This window comes from Theropithecus gelada, chromosome 14, assembly GCF_003255815.1.
Source record: "Theropithecus gelada isolate Dixy chromosome 14, Tgel_1.0, whole genome shotgun sequence".
NCBI lineage: Eukaryota > Metazoa > Chordata > Mammalia > Primates > Cercopithecidae > Theropithecus > Theropithecus gelada.
Genome location: NC_037682.1, coordinates 65,953,668 through 65,969,929, shown reverse-complemented (window position 1 = coordinate 65,969,929; position 16,262 = coordinate 65,953,668). Strand labels below are relative to the sequence as shown.

At 51.3% G+C, this 16,262-nt stretch overlaps 2 protein-coding genes across 2 annotated transcripts in view; both read left to right on the top strand.

Annotated features, from left to right (window-relative positions):
- C2CD3 (C2 calcium dependent domain containing 3) overlaps positions 1–1,530 on the top strand; it is a 155,454-nt gene extending 153,924 nt beyond the window's left edge. Inside the window, exon 33 of the mRNA XM_025358290.1 lies at positions 707–1,530. Within this exon, the coding sequence (XP_025214075.1) occupies positions 707–847 (141 nt within the window). The 3' untranslated portion in view covers positions 848–1,530. The remainder of the gene's footprint in view (positions 1–706) is intronic.
- A 3,106-nt stretch (positions 1,531–4,636) lies between these two features.
- Positions 4,637–14,176, top strand: UCP3 (uncoupling protein 3). The gene is made up of 7 exons (XM_025358296.1): positions 4,637–5,260; positions 7,101–7,321; positions 7,876–8,086; positions 8,323–8,526; positions 9,957–10,058; positions 10,520–10,700; positions 13,967–14,176. Exons 2-7 carry the CDS (start codon positions 7,196–7,198, stop codon positions 14,079–14,081), a joined length of 939 nt encoding a protein of 312 aa, XP_025214081.1. The 5' UTR covers positions 4,637–5,260; positions 7,101–7,195; the 3' UTR covers positions 14,082–14,176.
- The last annotated feature ends 2,086 nt before the right edge of the window (positions 14,177–16,262 follow it).

Sequence of the window (16,262 nt, the reverse complement as noted above, 5' to 3'; positions counted from 1 at the left end):
ATGGCTTTCCTGTATAACTTTGAGTTCCTTCAGCACAGGAGCCTGACATGGAGTAAGAAAAAAGAAAGAAAAATGAGCAAATGAGTTAGAGGAGTCCAGAGGACCGTGACACCATAACCCACAGGCAAATACCTTAAAGGTGGAATTAGTGGTGCCCTGTCAGCCAGAGTCAGAGAGATCAAAGTTTGGTAGGCAGGCAGTAGGTGGGTGCTTTATGTCACCTGGCAACTCCAGGAGCTCCTAAGGGCCAGAGTGTGTCTCATTCCCCACCATCTCCCTGAGAGTTGGATATGTTCCCAGCGTCACACATGGGGCTAAACCCAGAGCACAAATGGCTTGTCTAAAGCCACGCAACAGGAGAAGGGGTGAGGATTCAGACCTGTCCTGGAGGTGACGCCCTCCTTCTCCAGAGGCACAGAAAGAGTCAGGGCTGGGGTTCACATCCCAGCTCTGCCACTCAGAGCTGTGGGACCTTGAGTTTATTTCACCTGAATGTAGTTTCCTTATCCACGACGTGGGGAGAATGATATACCCCCCATATAGGGTCGAGGTAAGGGTCAAGCAACATAAGGTATGTAAAGCGCTTTGTAAACCACGCAGGTCTACATAAATATTAACCAAAGGACCAAAAGATGAGAGAAACCGGTGTCATCCATTGGTGGTGCCATATCCTCAGCGCTAACCTAGCTGACTTCTTCCTCTCCAGGACAAGAGCGAAGCCACCAGGGGAGCCCTCTCCCAAAGGCCTTGTCGCCCCAGACCTAACTCGCTCCCCCCCAACCTGCCTGAGGAAGAAACCCGCAGAATTGCACGGATATTTTCTTCTCGGTACTCCCAGAAAGACTGACGCAGCCTGAGGCGCTGGGAGAAGGAGACACCTGCCCACCCTCCCTCAGCTTTGTCCAGTTTGCAGAGGCACCAGGTCTGGCTCCTTCAGGGCTGTCACAGTCCTGAAACCACCACTTACCTAGGCCATGGCTGCCTCAAGAGACCCAGTCAGCCCAGACTGGAGGAGTGCCCCAAGCCAGTCCAGTGTCCACTTGCCAGAATTTCAGCTCCTTTCTTCTGTGGTAAGGCAAAGGCTAGAAACAAAATGGAATCCGCGCCCAAGTGGCTCCTCCATCTTTTGGCCAGCGGACCCTAGCAGGCATCTTTCGGTGGAGAAACGCCTCCCAGTGTCCTTGGCACAGCTGACTGCTTACATGAGCCCACCCTCTGCCTGAAGATGTGGGACCATTTTTGCCTTAAAAGCTGGGGAGGAGGGACATGTACATTGTGTGCATTGTGCATAGTCAAGGAAATCCTAGGGCCACCTGCAGTTCATTTGTGTGGGAACAAGGATATTTTATAGATACAAATTATTTTTATGCCATGTTGAATTAATTAGGACAGGAAGGGGAAATCACCTCCTTCAAACTTTTTATCCGATTGTCTAAAATTCTAACCATGCTTTTAACTTATTGTTTTTACCCAGCTCTGAAGGTCATTGTTCTTGCCTGTGTTTGAATAAAATCATATTGGTGTTTGTAATCTGTGCACAAATGTTTCACTGGAGTGGGGATGCTAGGAATTCGTGTGTGCCCTAACTGCCAGAGAGGAAGATTAACAACCATACCCCCCCACAGACGAGGATCAATCACCATGAGACTCTGGCTCCCCCAGAATCGGGTTGGTCCAGATGACAGTGACACCCAGTATTTCCTTTGCTGATGCTTGAAATCCATTAGTAAAATGGAACCCTCAGAATCCCTCTTATCTCTGAGATGGGTAATTCTGGCTGAGGCTGTCAGACCACAAACTCTTGAGCAGCTGCCACAGACAAAGCCCTGTGGGGAGGACAAGAAAAGGGCCATGGACGGGCGCAGTGGCTCACACCTGTAATCCAAACGCTTTGGGAGGGTGAAACAGGCAGATCACCCAAGGTCAGGAGTTTGAGACCAGCCTGGCCAACCTGGCAAAACCCTGTCTCTACTAAAAAAAAAAAAATACAAAAATCAGCTGGGCATGGTGCATGCTTGTAGTCCCAGCTACTCAGGAGACTGAGGCAGGAGAATCACTTTAACCCAGGAGGTGGAGGTTGCAGTGAGCCGAGATCACACCACTGCACTCCAGCCTGGACAACAGAGCAAGACTCAAGACTCTGTATCAAAAAAAAAAAGACGTGGCTGGGCAATAGGCTTTCACCCCCGGGTACATGTCACTTCACTCAGTCCTCAAAACAACTTGCTAACTCTAGATAGTATGATATCTAGAGTTTCTGTAAGTTCAGTGTTTTGCCTCTGTTTGTGTAGTTAGGAAGTGATTCACCACACAAGAAATCCCCAGAGGTATTGCAAGGCTACTGCTTTCAGTGATCAAAACAAGGTACAGCCAATAAGTGCTCTTAATTTAGGGACTTCATGGAGAAAGACCATGTGGGCTGAAGCAGTCAGGGAAGGCTTCCTAGAAGAGACAGGTCTTGGGGTGAGCCCAGAGAATTGGCCAGACTATGGACAGCTATAGAGAGCGAGCCAGAAAAGCCTGTGAGCGGCGTGCAGCTGGAGAGAGAGACCAGTCTCGCTGTGTCTGAGCCTCTGTGGCCTCATGTGTAAAACAGAGATAATCACCCCAGCTTCATGGGGTTGTGAGGAAGATCAAATGAGATGACATTTTTTAAAGTGCTTCGCCTACATTTGGCACACAGTGGAAGCTTAGGAAATGTCAGCCCCACCCACTCTCTGATGCTCTGGAGCAAACCCGTAGCACACAAGCCACTGGGGCAGGTGGAGCACTCCCGGGCATCAGCGGGTGCATAGTGATGCGGGAACCTGAAGGAAGGAGTGGGTACCGCCTTCCTGGTGACAAGGCCTCCCCCCTTCTATTTGTCTCTGCTCCTAAGTTCCAGCCTGCCAGCCCACCCCTCCCCAGCACCACGGAGGCCAGCCTCCCTCTCAAGTCACCAGCACAGAGCATTCAAGGCCCAGGACCCCACTTCCCTTGGGGCTCAGGGAACCTAAAGAGGAGCAGTCAGAGACCAGGCCTCAGGGGGAAAGCCCCAGGTAAAGAATATTCCTCCAAATCCCACTCTAGCTCCCACAGACAACCTGATCAGGGTCAGGAGGACATGCTCCTACTCCAAGTTGAGAGCAGACTCTGATGACACAAAGGGACCCTGAGGGTCGAGACCTCCCATCTCCACTTCAAAACAGTGTGTTATTTATCAATATCTTAGCCCTGGAAGCTGAATCTTCCCAGTGCCAACTCTGAGGTAAATGACTTGACCAGGCATGTGGCATGGATTAAGGCATGAGATAGGTGTTCCCACCACCAGAACGAGCCAGTGGCTGCCTCTCTTCCCAACCCATAGCAGGCAGCCTTGGGACTTCTAGCATGGGCTGGCCTCTGGACATGGAGCCAAAGCAGGCAGACCTGGTCCTGCTCTCAAGCTCCCAAGCCAAAGAGAGCTTGGCCCGCCCTCCCTCTGGGTTTCTCCAGAGCCTGCTGCCTCCTGGTTTGGGCTTCTACTCTATTCTTCCCCCACAGACTCCGTGCAATTTACCCCACCATCTCCAGGCTAGCAATTACAGATGGAGCTCAGAACCTACTTCCTAAGCCTTCCTAATCTCAGCAGCCCTGACAGCCACTTCCCTCTTAACACTAATGCAGCTGCTTATTCTGCTGACATTAAGGTCAGAGCCTGGTCCGAGGAAGAGGACAGGTACAGCCCAAGCTTTGCACTTGAGCGTCCGTACCTCTGACCACCTGCCCTGTGACCCTGGCTGTGTGCCCAAGTCCAGAAAAGACTTCCGCCTACTCCTCCTCTGCCCTACCCAATCAACTCACTCTCCTTCCCTCCCTTCTGCTTCTCACTCCTCCCCTCCCTTCTCTTCCTCTTCTCCCCTTCCCCCATCACCTGGGGCCCGATTCAGCTATGCCCAGCCCTTACTCTAAGTGCCCAAAGATGGAGCCTCCAGTAGCTTCTGTGGGGCACCCTTCCACCCCGCCCCAGCTCCCTTGGCTCCAGCAGTGTCCATGCTAAAGCTTCCAAGTGTCATGTCAGAGAAAATGGTGGTCACAGTAGATAAGCCCAAAATGCCTTAGAGTTTACAGGCTGGAGTCAGGCCCTGCCACGTGCTGGCTACATGACCTCCCTGAGATTCCATTTCCTCTGCAGTAAAATAAGTGGTAAGATTTTAGGATCCCCAGCACTAAAAAGAAATGAAATACTGAAGCAGGCTCCAACACGGATGAACTTTGAAAGCATTACTATACTAAGTAAAAGAAGCCAGTCACAAACAAGCACATAGTGGATGATTCCATTTCTAGGAAGTGTTCAGAACAGGCAAATTTATAGAGACAGAAAGTAGATTGATTCGTGGTTGCCTGAGGCTGGGGAGTGGGGGAAGGGGAGTGACTACTAATGTGTATGGAGTTTTTCCAGGGCAGGAGGGTGATGAAAATGTTCTAAAATAGATTGTGTTGATGGTTGCACAACTCAGAATATACTAAAAACCATTTGAATTGTGCACTTGAAACAGATGAATTGTAGAGTATGTGAATTCTATATCGATAAATCTGTAATTAAAAAACAAAATTAGGCCAGGTGCAGTGGCTCACATCTGTAATCCCAACACTTTGCCAGGCTGAGGCAGGAGGATGACTTGAGCTCAGGAGTTCAAGACCAGCCTGGGGAATACAGTGAGACCTCGTCTCTACTAAAAATTTTTAAATTACCAAAAAAAAAAAAAGTAAAAAAAATTAGAATTCTAATAGTACCTATCTCATAGGATTGTGAAAAATAGTAGTAATGTATGTAAAATATTTAGCACATAGTGGGCATGAAGAAATGACAGTTATCATTATTATTATGAGGCCTGGGAGAGCTGTGCCCAGCCTATCGTGGGAGGCCTTGACCTTTGGACTCAAAAGTGGCAGCAGGTCCACCCCCTCATACACCCTGTCACCAAGAAAGCCTCCACAGTTTAAAGGAGCTATATTAAAGCACCCCAAGTAAGAGGACTGAACCAGATGTGGAACTCACTAACCTCCCCTCTCACCTCACTGCCCTCACCAGCCAGCCGCTTGTCAAGTGATCAGGCAGTCAACCAGCTTCTCTAGGATAAGGTTTCAGGTCAGCCCGTGTGTATAAGACCAGTGCCAAGCCAGAAGCAGCAGAGACAACAGTGAATGACAAGGAGGGGCCATCCGATCCCTGCTGCCACCCCCTGGGATGGAGCCATAGGGAGCCCCTGTGCTGCCCCTGCCCTGGCAGGACTCACAGGTAAGACCCCTTTCTCCTCCCTCATCCCTTCCCCTGTCCCTCTCCCTTCTCCTGTTCTCCCTTTCATTGGAGGCTTTCAGCGAGCAGCCCCGAGCAGTCAGGGCTCACTAGCTGTAGCATGTCAGACCTGATATTCAGTCCAGCCCCCACCTTATAAAAAGGAAGCTGCAGCCCTGATGAGGGTACTGTGGCAGGGCTGGGACTTGAACCCAACACCCGTGTCACTCACTCAAGACTTATACCTCATTTGCCTTGCTGGCTGCCTCTGGTGGGATTTTGCCAATCCCCATAGACAGGAAGTGGCTTTCTTCTTTGCCTGCCCCAGAATCTCTGCGATTCCTCCAGAGCATAAGTCCCTTTCTTTCCATGAAGACCCTGGGGCCTCTTCCTGAGTAGGGATGACAGGGGCACTTCTGACTTGAGGCTGGTCCAGGTCATTTACTGGGAGCTTTCCAGAGCCCATGGTCTCTCCGCCTAGATGGCTTCTTCAGTGGGCTGCTGTGAAGGCTTTGCCGGGAGGGTGGGTTGGAGTTGGGGAGGCAACTGGTATTGGGTAGGATGTCTCAAAATGGGGTCCTCTTCCCCCGCTTCAGAGCTACCATGGGGAGTTTTCCTAATGCAGATTCCTAGGCCCCACCCCAGACCTAAATCAGGATCTCTGGGGCTGAGGGCTGAGAATCTACTCTGTAAACAAGCAGCTCAAGGGATCTTCGGCTCTCCCTGAAGTCTGAGACTCTCTGGGCAGTGAAACAGGCACAGCTTCAGATGTCAGACAAGCATGGACACCAATCTTAGCGCCAGCACTTCAGCTGTATGACTAGCTAAAGCCCTGGAAGCCTCAGGTCCCTGGTTTATGAAATGGGAATAATAATAGCAACTACTTGTAGCCTTATAAAGGATCAACTCAGTCAGTGTCTGTAAAGCCCTCAGCACGGTATCCAGTGCAAGAAGCAACCAGCAAACATTAATGGACTATGCAGACTAGAACATCCCATCCCTCAGGAGCCCCAGCAGAGCTACAGAAATGAGGATTCCACCTCTGACTTCTTCCTCCACTGGCCAGTGGCAAAAGGCTGCTGGCTGCTAGTGTAGGGGAGGCTGGAGGGAATTGGGAAGAATATTGGGGAGTGCTGGCCTCAGGGCAGCTCCTATATGTGCCCACCACTGTGGCTTCCCCTCCTCCCCGAGCTTGACTACTGAGAGTTCTAGAGCCCTGACCCCAAGATGGGCTTTTGACCTGAGTCTACGCCCATCCATTCCACTTCCCATGGGTGGCTAAGAACTGCCCCTCTTGTCGAGTGATCAGGCTGAGGCCAGGAGTTCGAGACCAGAATAGGCAACATAGAGAGACCCCCATCTCTACAAAAAATAAAAAATTAGCTGAGTATGGTGATGCACGCCTATAGTCCCAGCTACTCAGGAGGCTGAAGGTGGGAGGGTCACTTGAGTCCAAGAGGTCAAAGCTGCAGTGAGCCTGGATTGTACCACTGCACTCCAGCCCAGGTAACAAAGCGAGAACCTGTCTCAAAAGAAAAAAAAAGGAAGCAGTTTGATATTGGGGAGAACAGGTGCCTGAGCCTCGGTGTCCTCATGTATACAGTGCAGATACCACTGTCAGCTCTGCCTACCCATGGTAAGGAGGGGAGGGAGAGGGTCAAGAGGAGGATTGCAAAATCCGAGGGATGGGAACGTGACCTGTTTTTATAGGCCAAATTCACGCAGCTTAAGTATGGCACCACCCAGGCTTCTCCCTTTCTAAAGCCCCTCCTGGATGCTGAGGAGCACCTGGGGGCCAGGCCAGACATCACTCCGTCAGCCTCCTCTGGCCTGTCTCCTGCAGCCTCACTGCTGCACTGAAGCCCAGGGCTGTGGAGCAGCCTCTCTCCTTGGACCTCCTCTCGGCCCTAAAGAGACTGGGCAGAGCCTTCCAGGACCATGGTTGGACTGAAGCCTTCAGACGTGCCTCCCACCATGGCTGTGAAGTTCCTGGGGGCAGGCACAGCAGCCTGTTTTGCTGACCTCCTTACCTTTCCACTGGACACAGCCAAGGTCCGCCTGCAGGTAGGTGCCCTTTGGCCAAGGATCATTGATCACATGGAAGGAGGGGCTAGTTCTCCCCCATAGCCCCCATGACGTGTGCCCACACGCCCTTCCTCATTCAGAACCCTGACGAAGACTCTCACTCCACTGCTTAGGACCCTTCCTTGCCTCCTCTCATCACCATCCACCAAGACAAAAAAATCTAAATTCTTTGCATAATGCGACAGGGCCCTTTATGGGCTAGGCCCTACTTCGTAAAGGGCACAGTGTGCGGTAAAAGTAAGGAATTAACTGTGTGATCTTGGGCAAGCCACAAAGCACTTATAAAATGGAAAGACAATCTGTCCCTCTGATTTACTCTGAGTATCAAACATCAAGCCGTGTGTATAACACTGCTTTGTGAACGGTAAAATCCTGCCCAGACACCAGTGATTTCTACCGTGATGTGAAGGCTGTGACCAGCACGGTTGTTCTCAGGCCCAGCCCAGGCAGGCCCAGCCCCAGCAGGGTTCCTGTGCACGCAGCCCCTTCTTGCCCTCCCATCTGAGTCCTCGCCCCCGGCTATTGTCCCTCAGATCCAGGGGGAGAACCCGGTGGCCCAGACGGCCCGGCTTGTGCAGTACCGCGGGGTGCTGGGCACCATCCTGACCATGGTGCGGACCGAGGGTCTCTGCAGCCCCTACAATGGGCTGGTGGCCGGCCTGCAGCGCCAGATGAGCTTCGCCTCCATCCGCATCGGCCTCTACGACTCTGTCAAGCAGGTCTACACCCCCCAAGGCGCGGACAGTGAGTGACCAGGTCCCTGAACACCAAAGGGGTGGCCGAACGTCTGTGGGTCAAGAGACCAGGGAAGTCTAGACTCAGAGGCAGAGCCAGGGGCGGGGGGGAAGATGGTACCGAATGCTCATGAGGAGGCTCTGAGTGGACATCAAGGAAGCTGCAGGGGCAGTCCCGCAGAGAACAGCATGTCCCAGAGAGCTGCTTAGTAGGGGGTACTGACCCACTCTCTCTGCCCCTTCCAGGCTCCAGCCTCACTACCCGGATTTTGGCCGGCTGCACCACGGGAGCCATGGCAGTGACCTGTGCCCAGCCCACAGATGTGGTGAAGGTCCGATTTCAGGCCAGCATACACCTCGGGTCATCTGGGAGCGACAGAAAATACAGCGGGACTATGGATGCCTACAGAACCATAGCCAGGGAGGAAGGAGTCAGGGGCCTGTGGAAAGGTAGGTCTGGCCGGGCGCGGTGGCTCAAGCCTGTAATCCCAGCACTTTGGGAGGCTGAGACGGGCGGATCACGAGGTCAGGAGATCGAGACCATCCTGGCTGACACGGTGAAACCCCGTCTCTACTAAAAAATACGAAAACTTAGCCAGGCGAGGTGGCGGGCGCCTGTAGTCCCAGCTACTCGGGAGGCTGAGGCAGGAGAATGGCGTGAACCCGGGAGGTGGAGCTTGCAGTGAGCTGAGATCTGGCCACTGCACTCCAGCCTGGGCGACAGAGCGAGACTCCGTCTCAAAAAAAAAAAAAAAAAAAAAAAAAAAAAGAAAGGTAGGTCTGGACTCCGGGCACAAGTGGCCTTAGGCAGAGCTTTCCCTCCCCTCAGGCTGGGGCAGGGACCCCAGCAAGGAGGGGCTCCCAGCATGGCATGTTCCAGTGATTCTGAAAGAACATCACAACCAAAGATACTTCGCTGGCCTGCCACAGCCCCTCAAACTCAGTTCATTTTACCAGCCCTTTGCCATGTGCAGGCTGCTGTGAGGGAGACAAATGAATTTAAGACACCTTCACACACCCAGGGCGTGAGGACAGCGGAGGAGATAAGTCAAGATGCAGCTACACCACGGGCAGGATGTGGTAGGGGTTGCCCCAGAGGTGGAGCTCCAGAGGCGGACTCTGCAGAGAAGGTGACACCTAAGCTGGGCCTGGAAGACTGAACAGGCTGTAGGTGTGTGGAGATGGAAGGGGAGGGGCCCTGAAGCAGGGCCTGGAGGAAGAAGAGGAGCATCAGAAACGCACAGCTGTGAAGAGTGGGCGCAGGGAGATGCAATGAGGAAGCGCTCCCTTGGGAGCAAAGCTGGAGGGTTCCCTATGTGTCCACATGGCGGCCACTGTGATGAATGCAGGACTCTCTCCGCGTGTGAACCAGAGGTTGCAGAAATGTTTGCAGAAGAAACTGACCCGGTGAAGTTTAAGGGCAGGACACCTCTTAAGTGGGGGCTCTTCAGTCACTTGTTGGGCACCCTTCAGAGCTTGTCCCCTTACCTGTGAAACCAGGGGTGGGCCCTGCTGGCACCACATTCTGTCACTGTTCCAAGAGCTCAGCCTCTCGCTGAATGACTTGCTTTTCTGGCTGCAGCTGGGTCTCGGGGAGGCATATGTTAATTTTGACAGCTGTTGCAGATTACCCTCCAAAATGAGGCCAAGTGAACACCAGTGGGCCTCTCTGTTCTCTGTCTCTGAGGAAGATATGGATAATCTGAGAGTTGTTAACTCTAGAGAGGAAAATGTGGAATCTGCGCAGCTGGGGTGGGATCCTCTGGCTGTGACCATTGGAACGGGGCCTGATAGCCCCAAAACTGGGGCCTGTGACCTTGCAGCCAGGGCATCCATTTCTCCCATTTCCCATTCATCTGTCCCCACTGCCTTCCTAACAGGAACTTTGCCCAACATCATGAGGAATGCCATCGTCAACTGTGCTGAGGTGGTGACCTACGACATCCTCAAGGAGAAGCTGCTGGACTATCACCTGCTCACTGGTGAGGCCCTGGGCTCCAGGCAGGCAGCCCTCCCCCAGCAGGGAGGGAACCCAGAGGCAACTGGGTTTTAGAAGGAGCAGAGAGAGAAGCAGTGCCTAGTAAAGAGTGCCTGGTACATTGTGGTGACAAGCAGGAAAGAACCCTAGGCTGGGAGGCTGGAGACTTGGGTTCCAGTCCCAGCACCACATCTCACTATGTAGCTTTAAGCAAGGATCTCTCACCTTCTCTGACTTCAGTTTCCTCAAACTGCCTGCATGACCTCCCACCTCTGGGTCAGCCCAGGCCTAGTTTGCCAGTACTTACCAAGAGCTTAGCCCAGGGCACTGTGAGAGATACAGAAAATACTGTCAGATACGGAAAATATGCTCAGGGAGTTCATGGTTGAGGTGGGGACAAACAGTGCATACATATGGACAGAACACAAACGCACTCCTTGATATTTGCTCATCCTTCCTATGCAGACAACTTCCCCTGCCACTTTGCCTCTGCCTTTGGAGCCGGCTTCTGTGCCACAGTGGTGGCCTCCCCGGTGGATGTGGTGAAGACCCGGTATATGAACTCACCTCCAGGCCAGTACCTCAGCCCCCTCGACTGTATGATAAAGATGGTGGCCCAGGAGGGCCCCACAGCCTTCTACAAGGGGTGAGCCTCCTCCTGCCTCCAGTGCTCCCTCCCAGAGAACGGGGGCTTCTTTCTTTTCTAATGTGGCTACCATGGGTCAACCTGGGATGTAGCGGTGAAGAGTACAGATGTAAATGCCACAAAGGAGAAGTTTAAAAAACCATGCAAGTTGGCCGGGCGCGGTGGCTCAAGCCTGTAATCCCAGCGCTTTGGGAGGCCGAGACGGGCGGATCACGAGGTCAGGAGATCGAGACCATCCTGGCTGACACGGTGAAACCCCGTCTCTACTAAAAAATACAAAAAATTAGCCGGGCGAGGTGGCGGGCGCCTGTAGTCCCAGCTACTCGGGAGGCTGAGGCAGGAGAATGGCCTGAACCCGGGAGACGGAGCTTGCAGTGAGCTGAGATCCGGCCACTGCACTCAAGCCTGGGCGACAGAGCAAGACTCCATCTCAAAAAAAAAAAAAAAAAAAAAAAAAACCATGCAAGTAAAAGAAAAAAAGTGAACCATACCTGATGGGGAGAGTTAGGGAAGCCTGACTGAGGAAGCGTTCTAGGAACAGGTAAAAGTACTGCCTGTCTCCAAAGGAAGTTAGCAATCCTGAGACCTCCCGGACCTCCTGCCATGGCCATTGAGCACCACGCTGACCACAGCCGGTGCTTTCCTCACTGTCTCCACATACTCCACATTTTCTTTTTTTTTTTTTTTTTTTTTGAGACGGAGTCTCGCGCTGTGTCACCCAGGCTGGAGTGCAGTGGCGCGATCTCGGCTCACTGCAAGCTCCGCCTCCCAGGTTCAGGCCATTCTCCTGCCTCAGCCTCCGAGTAGCTGGGACTACAGGCGCCCGCCACCACGCCCGGCTAGTTTTTTGTATTTTTAGTAGAGACGGGGTTTCACCATGTTAGCCAGGATGGTCTCGATCTCCTGACCTCGTGATCCGCCCGCCTCGGCCTCCCAAAGTGCTGGGATTACAGGCTTGAGCCACCGCGCCCGGCCATACTCCACATTTTCTTGCACTTACTGCTCCCTCTGCATGGAATGCCTCATCATCTACAGGCTGTCAATTTTAGCCTCCTTCAAGACCAGTTCAAATGCCACCTCCTCCCTAACACTCTCAGGTGTAAATTTTCCCTCCTCCCTGGGAACTTCTGCAATGCCATTTGATACCATTTTTATGGTATTTATCACCTCCTGCCTTGTATTACAGTATTGGTAAGCTTAAGTTATTCCTCTTGCAAAGGGCAAGTTCCCGAAAGCCAAAGTGGCTCAGACGTCTTGTATCTCCCACAGTCCCTCGCACAGAGTGAGCACTTGATAATGCAGTTGGTGACGATGATCACGACAGCTAAGTCACTCTATATTAGGCCTCGTGCTGAGCACTTTACACACGTTATCCCAACAGCCCCTTGAACTGGGTAGTATTGTCCACATTAACTAAGGAAAAGACTGAGTGTCAGAAAAGTTAAGTAACTTATCCAAGACCACAAGTTAAAATGGTGGAGCCATGGCTCAAACCCAGACCGTCAGACACCACACCCAACAATATTGTTTATCCTACTGGTAAGCTGTTTATCCTACTGGTAAGGGTAGCTTGGCCCTTTCACCTCCCACTGCTGATGCCTTCAACAGAGAGTTTTCTGGTGCCTGGTGTTATCATGGACTCAATAAGTGAACAAGAGCTACTATAGGTTCTCAAGCCTGGGAATGACATAACAAAAGTATATTGCAATTGACAGACTGTTCTTCCAAAAAGTGCCTCTATCATTACAGTCTTCAGCTATAGCCACTTATCTCAGTTACTGCTTTCACTTGTCCAACATTTCTGGAGCATCCTGTAGGTGCCAGGCCCTGGATTATGCTCACCTCAAAGAGCAGCAGATACGTTGGTGATATTTACTGAGCATTTACTGATGCTGGGCCCTGTGCTGAGTGCTGTCCAACATTAACTCACCTAATCTGCACGACTAACTCTATAAGGCAGATACTATTATTTTCCTCATTTTACAGATGAGGAAACTGAGGCTTAGAAAAATTAAGTGATGTGTCCAGATTGTAAAGCTGGAAACTGGGAAAGCTTGGATTTGAACCCGGGTCTGACTCCAGAGTTTACATTTGTTGTCACAGTGCTATAGATCCCATGAGGGTCAAGAAAACCCATGGCATGAGGTTATGGTGCCCGAACTGAGTCCTCCAGAGCAAGGAGCAACCAGCCAGCAAAGGAGGAGAGGAGGGGACAGTCCAGGCAGAGGGAGCAAGAGGAGCAAAGGCATGGAGGGAAGAGGGCCTGGCATCGTCAGGGAATGTGACTAGCTGAGTCTGGCGGGAGCAAAGGGGCCCAGGAGGTGGTTAGTGGAGGGACAGGCTGAGAGAGGGGCAGGGGCCAGCTCATGGGCTTCTCCCTGAGTTGGTGAGCCACAGCTGAGGTGGGGACACTGTCCCTGCAGTGCCATCACAGCACAGCCAGGCTCTCTGGAGATAAGCTAAATCTGGTGCCACACTGTCTTCACCCTGCAAAGCCCAAGCTTCTCCATGTCCTGGCAGGCGGCCACGTTAGGGCTGGCCCCCCGGGGTGTAACTGAACCCAGAAACACCCAGCAGCAGGGTGGAGTCAGAACCACACCTCTGACACTTACTAGCCACGGGTCTTTGGTTGAGCTCTTAACCTCCCTGGGCCTCGGTTTGTGAAAACATGGCTGCCTTATAGAACTGTGAGGGGCCCGGTGCAGTGGCTCATGCCTGTAATCCCAGCACTTTGGGAGGCTGAGTCAGGTGGATCACCTGAGATCAGGAGTTGGAGACTAGCCTGACCAACATGGAGAAACTCTGTCTCTACTAAAAATACAAAAATTAGCCGGGCGTGGTGGTGCATGCCTGTAATCCCAGCTACTCGGGAGGCTGAGGTAGGAGAATCACTTGAACTTGGGAGGCGGAGGTTGCGGTGAGCCGAGATAGTGCCATTGCACTCCAGCCTGGGCAACAAGAGTGACACTCCGACTCAAAAAAAAAAAAAAAAAAAAAAAAGAACTGTGAGAATTCGCTGCCTAACACAGTAACCTGTCTCAAAACGTCAGGGTTTTTTTTCCCCTTACTCCGACTTCTGCCTAAATCCCCTTAGCAGAAAGAAAAAAAAAAAGAGCGAGAGAGAGAGACTGAAAGGATTTCAGAAAATACTTGTGATGAACAGAAGTCTAGATCCTTTGGCACTACCGCTGTGTCCCACGAGAGCACACGCATCTGTTGTGGTCTCCTAGCACTCCACCTGATGTGTTGGTTGTTTTTCTCATCAGATTTACACCCTCCTTTTTGCGTTTGGGATCCTGGAACGTGGTGATGTTCGTAACCTATGAGCAGCTGAAACGGGCCCTGATGAAAGTCCAGATGTTACGGGAATCTCCGTTTTGAACACGACAAGAAGGCCACTGGTAGCTAACGTGTCCCAAACCAGTTAAGAATGGAAGAAAATGGTGGATCCACGCACACATGGACACAGACCCACACATGTTTACAGAACTGTTGTTTACTTGTTGCTGATTCAAGAAACAGAAGTAGAAGAGGAGGAAGGATTCTGGTCTTCAGTGCCATGCCTTGAGAACACCTTTGTTTTGCACTGACAAGATGGAAAATAAATTATATTAATTTTTGAAACCCATTAGGCATGCCTAATATTTAGGCAAGAGAAAATAAACCAAGATAGATCCGTTTGGACAAAATGGAGGGTTGGAGATGTGTATCCCCATGAAATCTGGTTAGATTTATGATAATGAATGGTAAGCAGGAAGATAGATAATAAATGATAAGCAGGAAGGATGGCAAGCACGGGACAGGAGGGGCCCACGATAGAGTGGGAGATCAGCCACGGAGCCCGGAGGGACGCCACCCAGCAACACAGAGCTGGCGACTGCCGCTGCACCGTCACACATGCATCATCAGCCTATTCGTAATGTGGCTGCCACAGAGAGTCCTTTGGGATTCTAGGAAACCCAAGGAACAAGAGAAAAAACTAGAGCCTGTGCCAAAGAAGCCCTGCTGGGCCAGTGTGAGGCTGGGACTCGTAAATATTCCTGATGACACTGAAGAATCAAGAGGGCAGCCTCCCCTTTCCTACAAAATGGAGAGAGCCATCCCTTCCCTGTCCACCTCACCGGGGTGCTGTCACACGCAAGTGAGAAGCTGGGCATGTACGCACCTTACGAAAGCAAAAGCTCTGTGTGAATCTAACTACAAGGACAATGTCTTGGGAGAGATTTTGTCGGGACAGAGAGGAGTTGCCAGGGAAGAAGTTTTGAAAGATACGGTTGTCTAGAGGTGAGACCAAAGGATCCAGAGACTTGGGGACCAGAGGTGACAGTAGATGATGTGAAGCCATAGGATCCCCGCCCCCATGCAGCCCCTTCCCCCCCACCACGCGCTCAGTCGTGAGCACCTCAAAGGGTTGTTGGGCTTGGGGGAAAAGAGGTGGATTCCTGGGCAAGAACCTAAAGTAGCAAGACTCGGAATTCTTGGGAAATTATTATGACTCAATAGAAGAATTCACACCTTAGGTGTGGGAGTAAGAACAGCCACTTCTTTGCCTTTTCTTTCTTGGAATTTTCCTTTCTCACTTATATTTCAGGCTTTCTATGTGTCAGCGCACAGCCAGATCCAGCCCCACATGCCTACGCTTCATCTGCCCCCTCTCACCCTATTTAATTGCAGGCAAGTTGCTTTATTTTTTTAGGGCTCCAGTTCCTGCTTCTGCAAAAGGCAGGGTTGAACCAGACGACCGACTTCCAAGCTTAAGACTGTACATCTTTCGAATTAATAATGGGGACCCAAAATGCCACTGTCTTTTTCTACTTCTTGGCAGCCTTGTGTAGCTCTGATGATTGTCAGGACTGGGTTCAAACCTCACCCCATTCTACCATACTAACCACCTATCCACAGGGAATCCTTGCACCTTGGTGTGCTACCAGAAAAGTGAGAATAACAATCCCTGCTTCACAGGCTTGTTGTGAGGGTTGACCTAAACCTCCTTGGAAAGCAGACATGTGGTGTGCACATGCTACCTGGGAGGCTTAGGCGAGAGGATTGCTTGAGCCCAGGAGTTCAAGGCTGCAATGAGCCATGATTGCACCTGTGAATAACGACTGCACTCCAGTCTTGGCAACAGAGCAAGACTCACTCTCTGAAACAAAACAAACAAAAAATCGTTGGCATACAGAAGGCGCTTGGTAGTGTCATTTCCCTGCTTCCCTGCTCCTACCCCTCCACACCCTGGGAAAAAGCCAATATCTATTCATCCTCAGCACTTTCCTAAATTTAAATTATAACTTCAGATCACCTATGTATAAAAACTGGAGAGTTCATACAAAAGCAAAAAAAAATTATTTTGATTTAATGTCTGGCTTGGTTTTCAAATAAAACCCATATTTTAAAAACTTTCTGGTTGGTGCAGTGGCTCATGCCTTTGGGAGGCCGAGGCAACCGGATCACTTGAGGTCAGGAGTTCGAGACCAGCCTGGCCAGCATGGTGAAACCCCGTCTCTACTAAAAATTTAAAAAATTTAAAAAAAAAAAGAAAATTAGCCAGGCATGGTGGCAGGT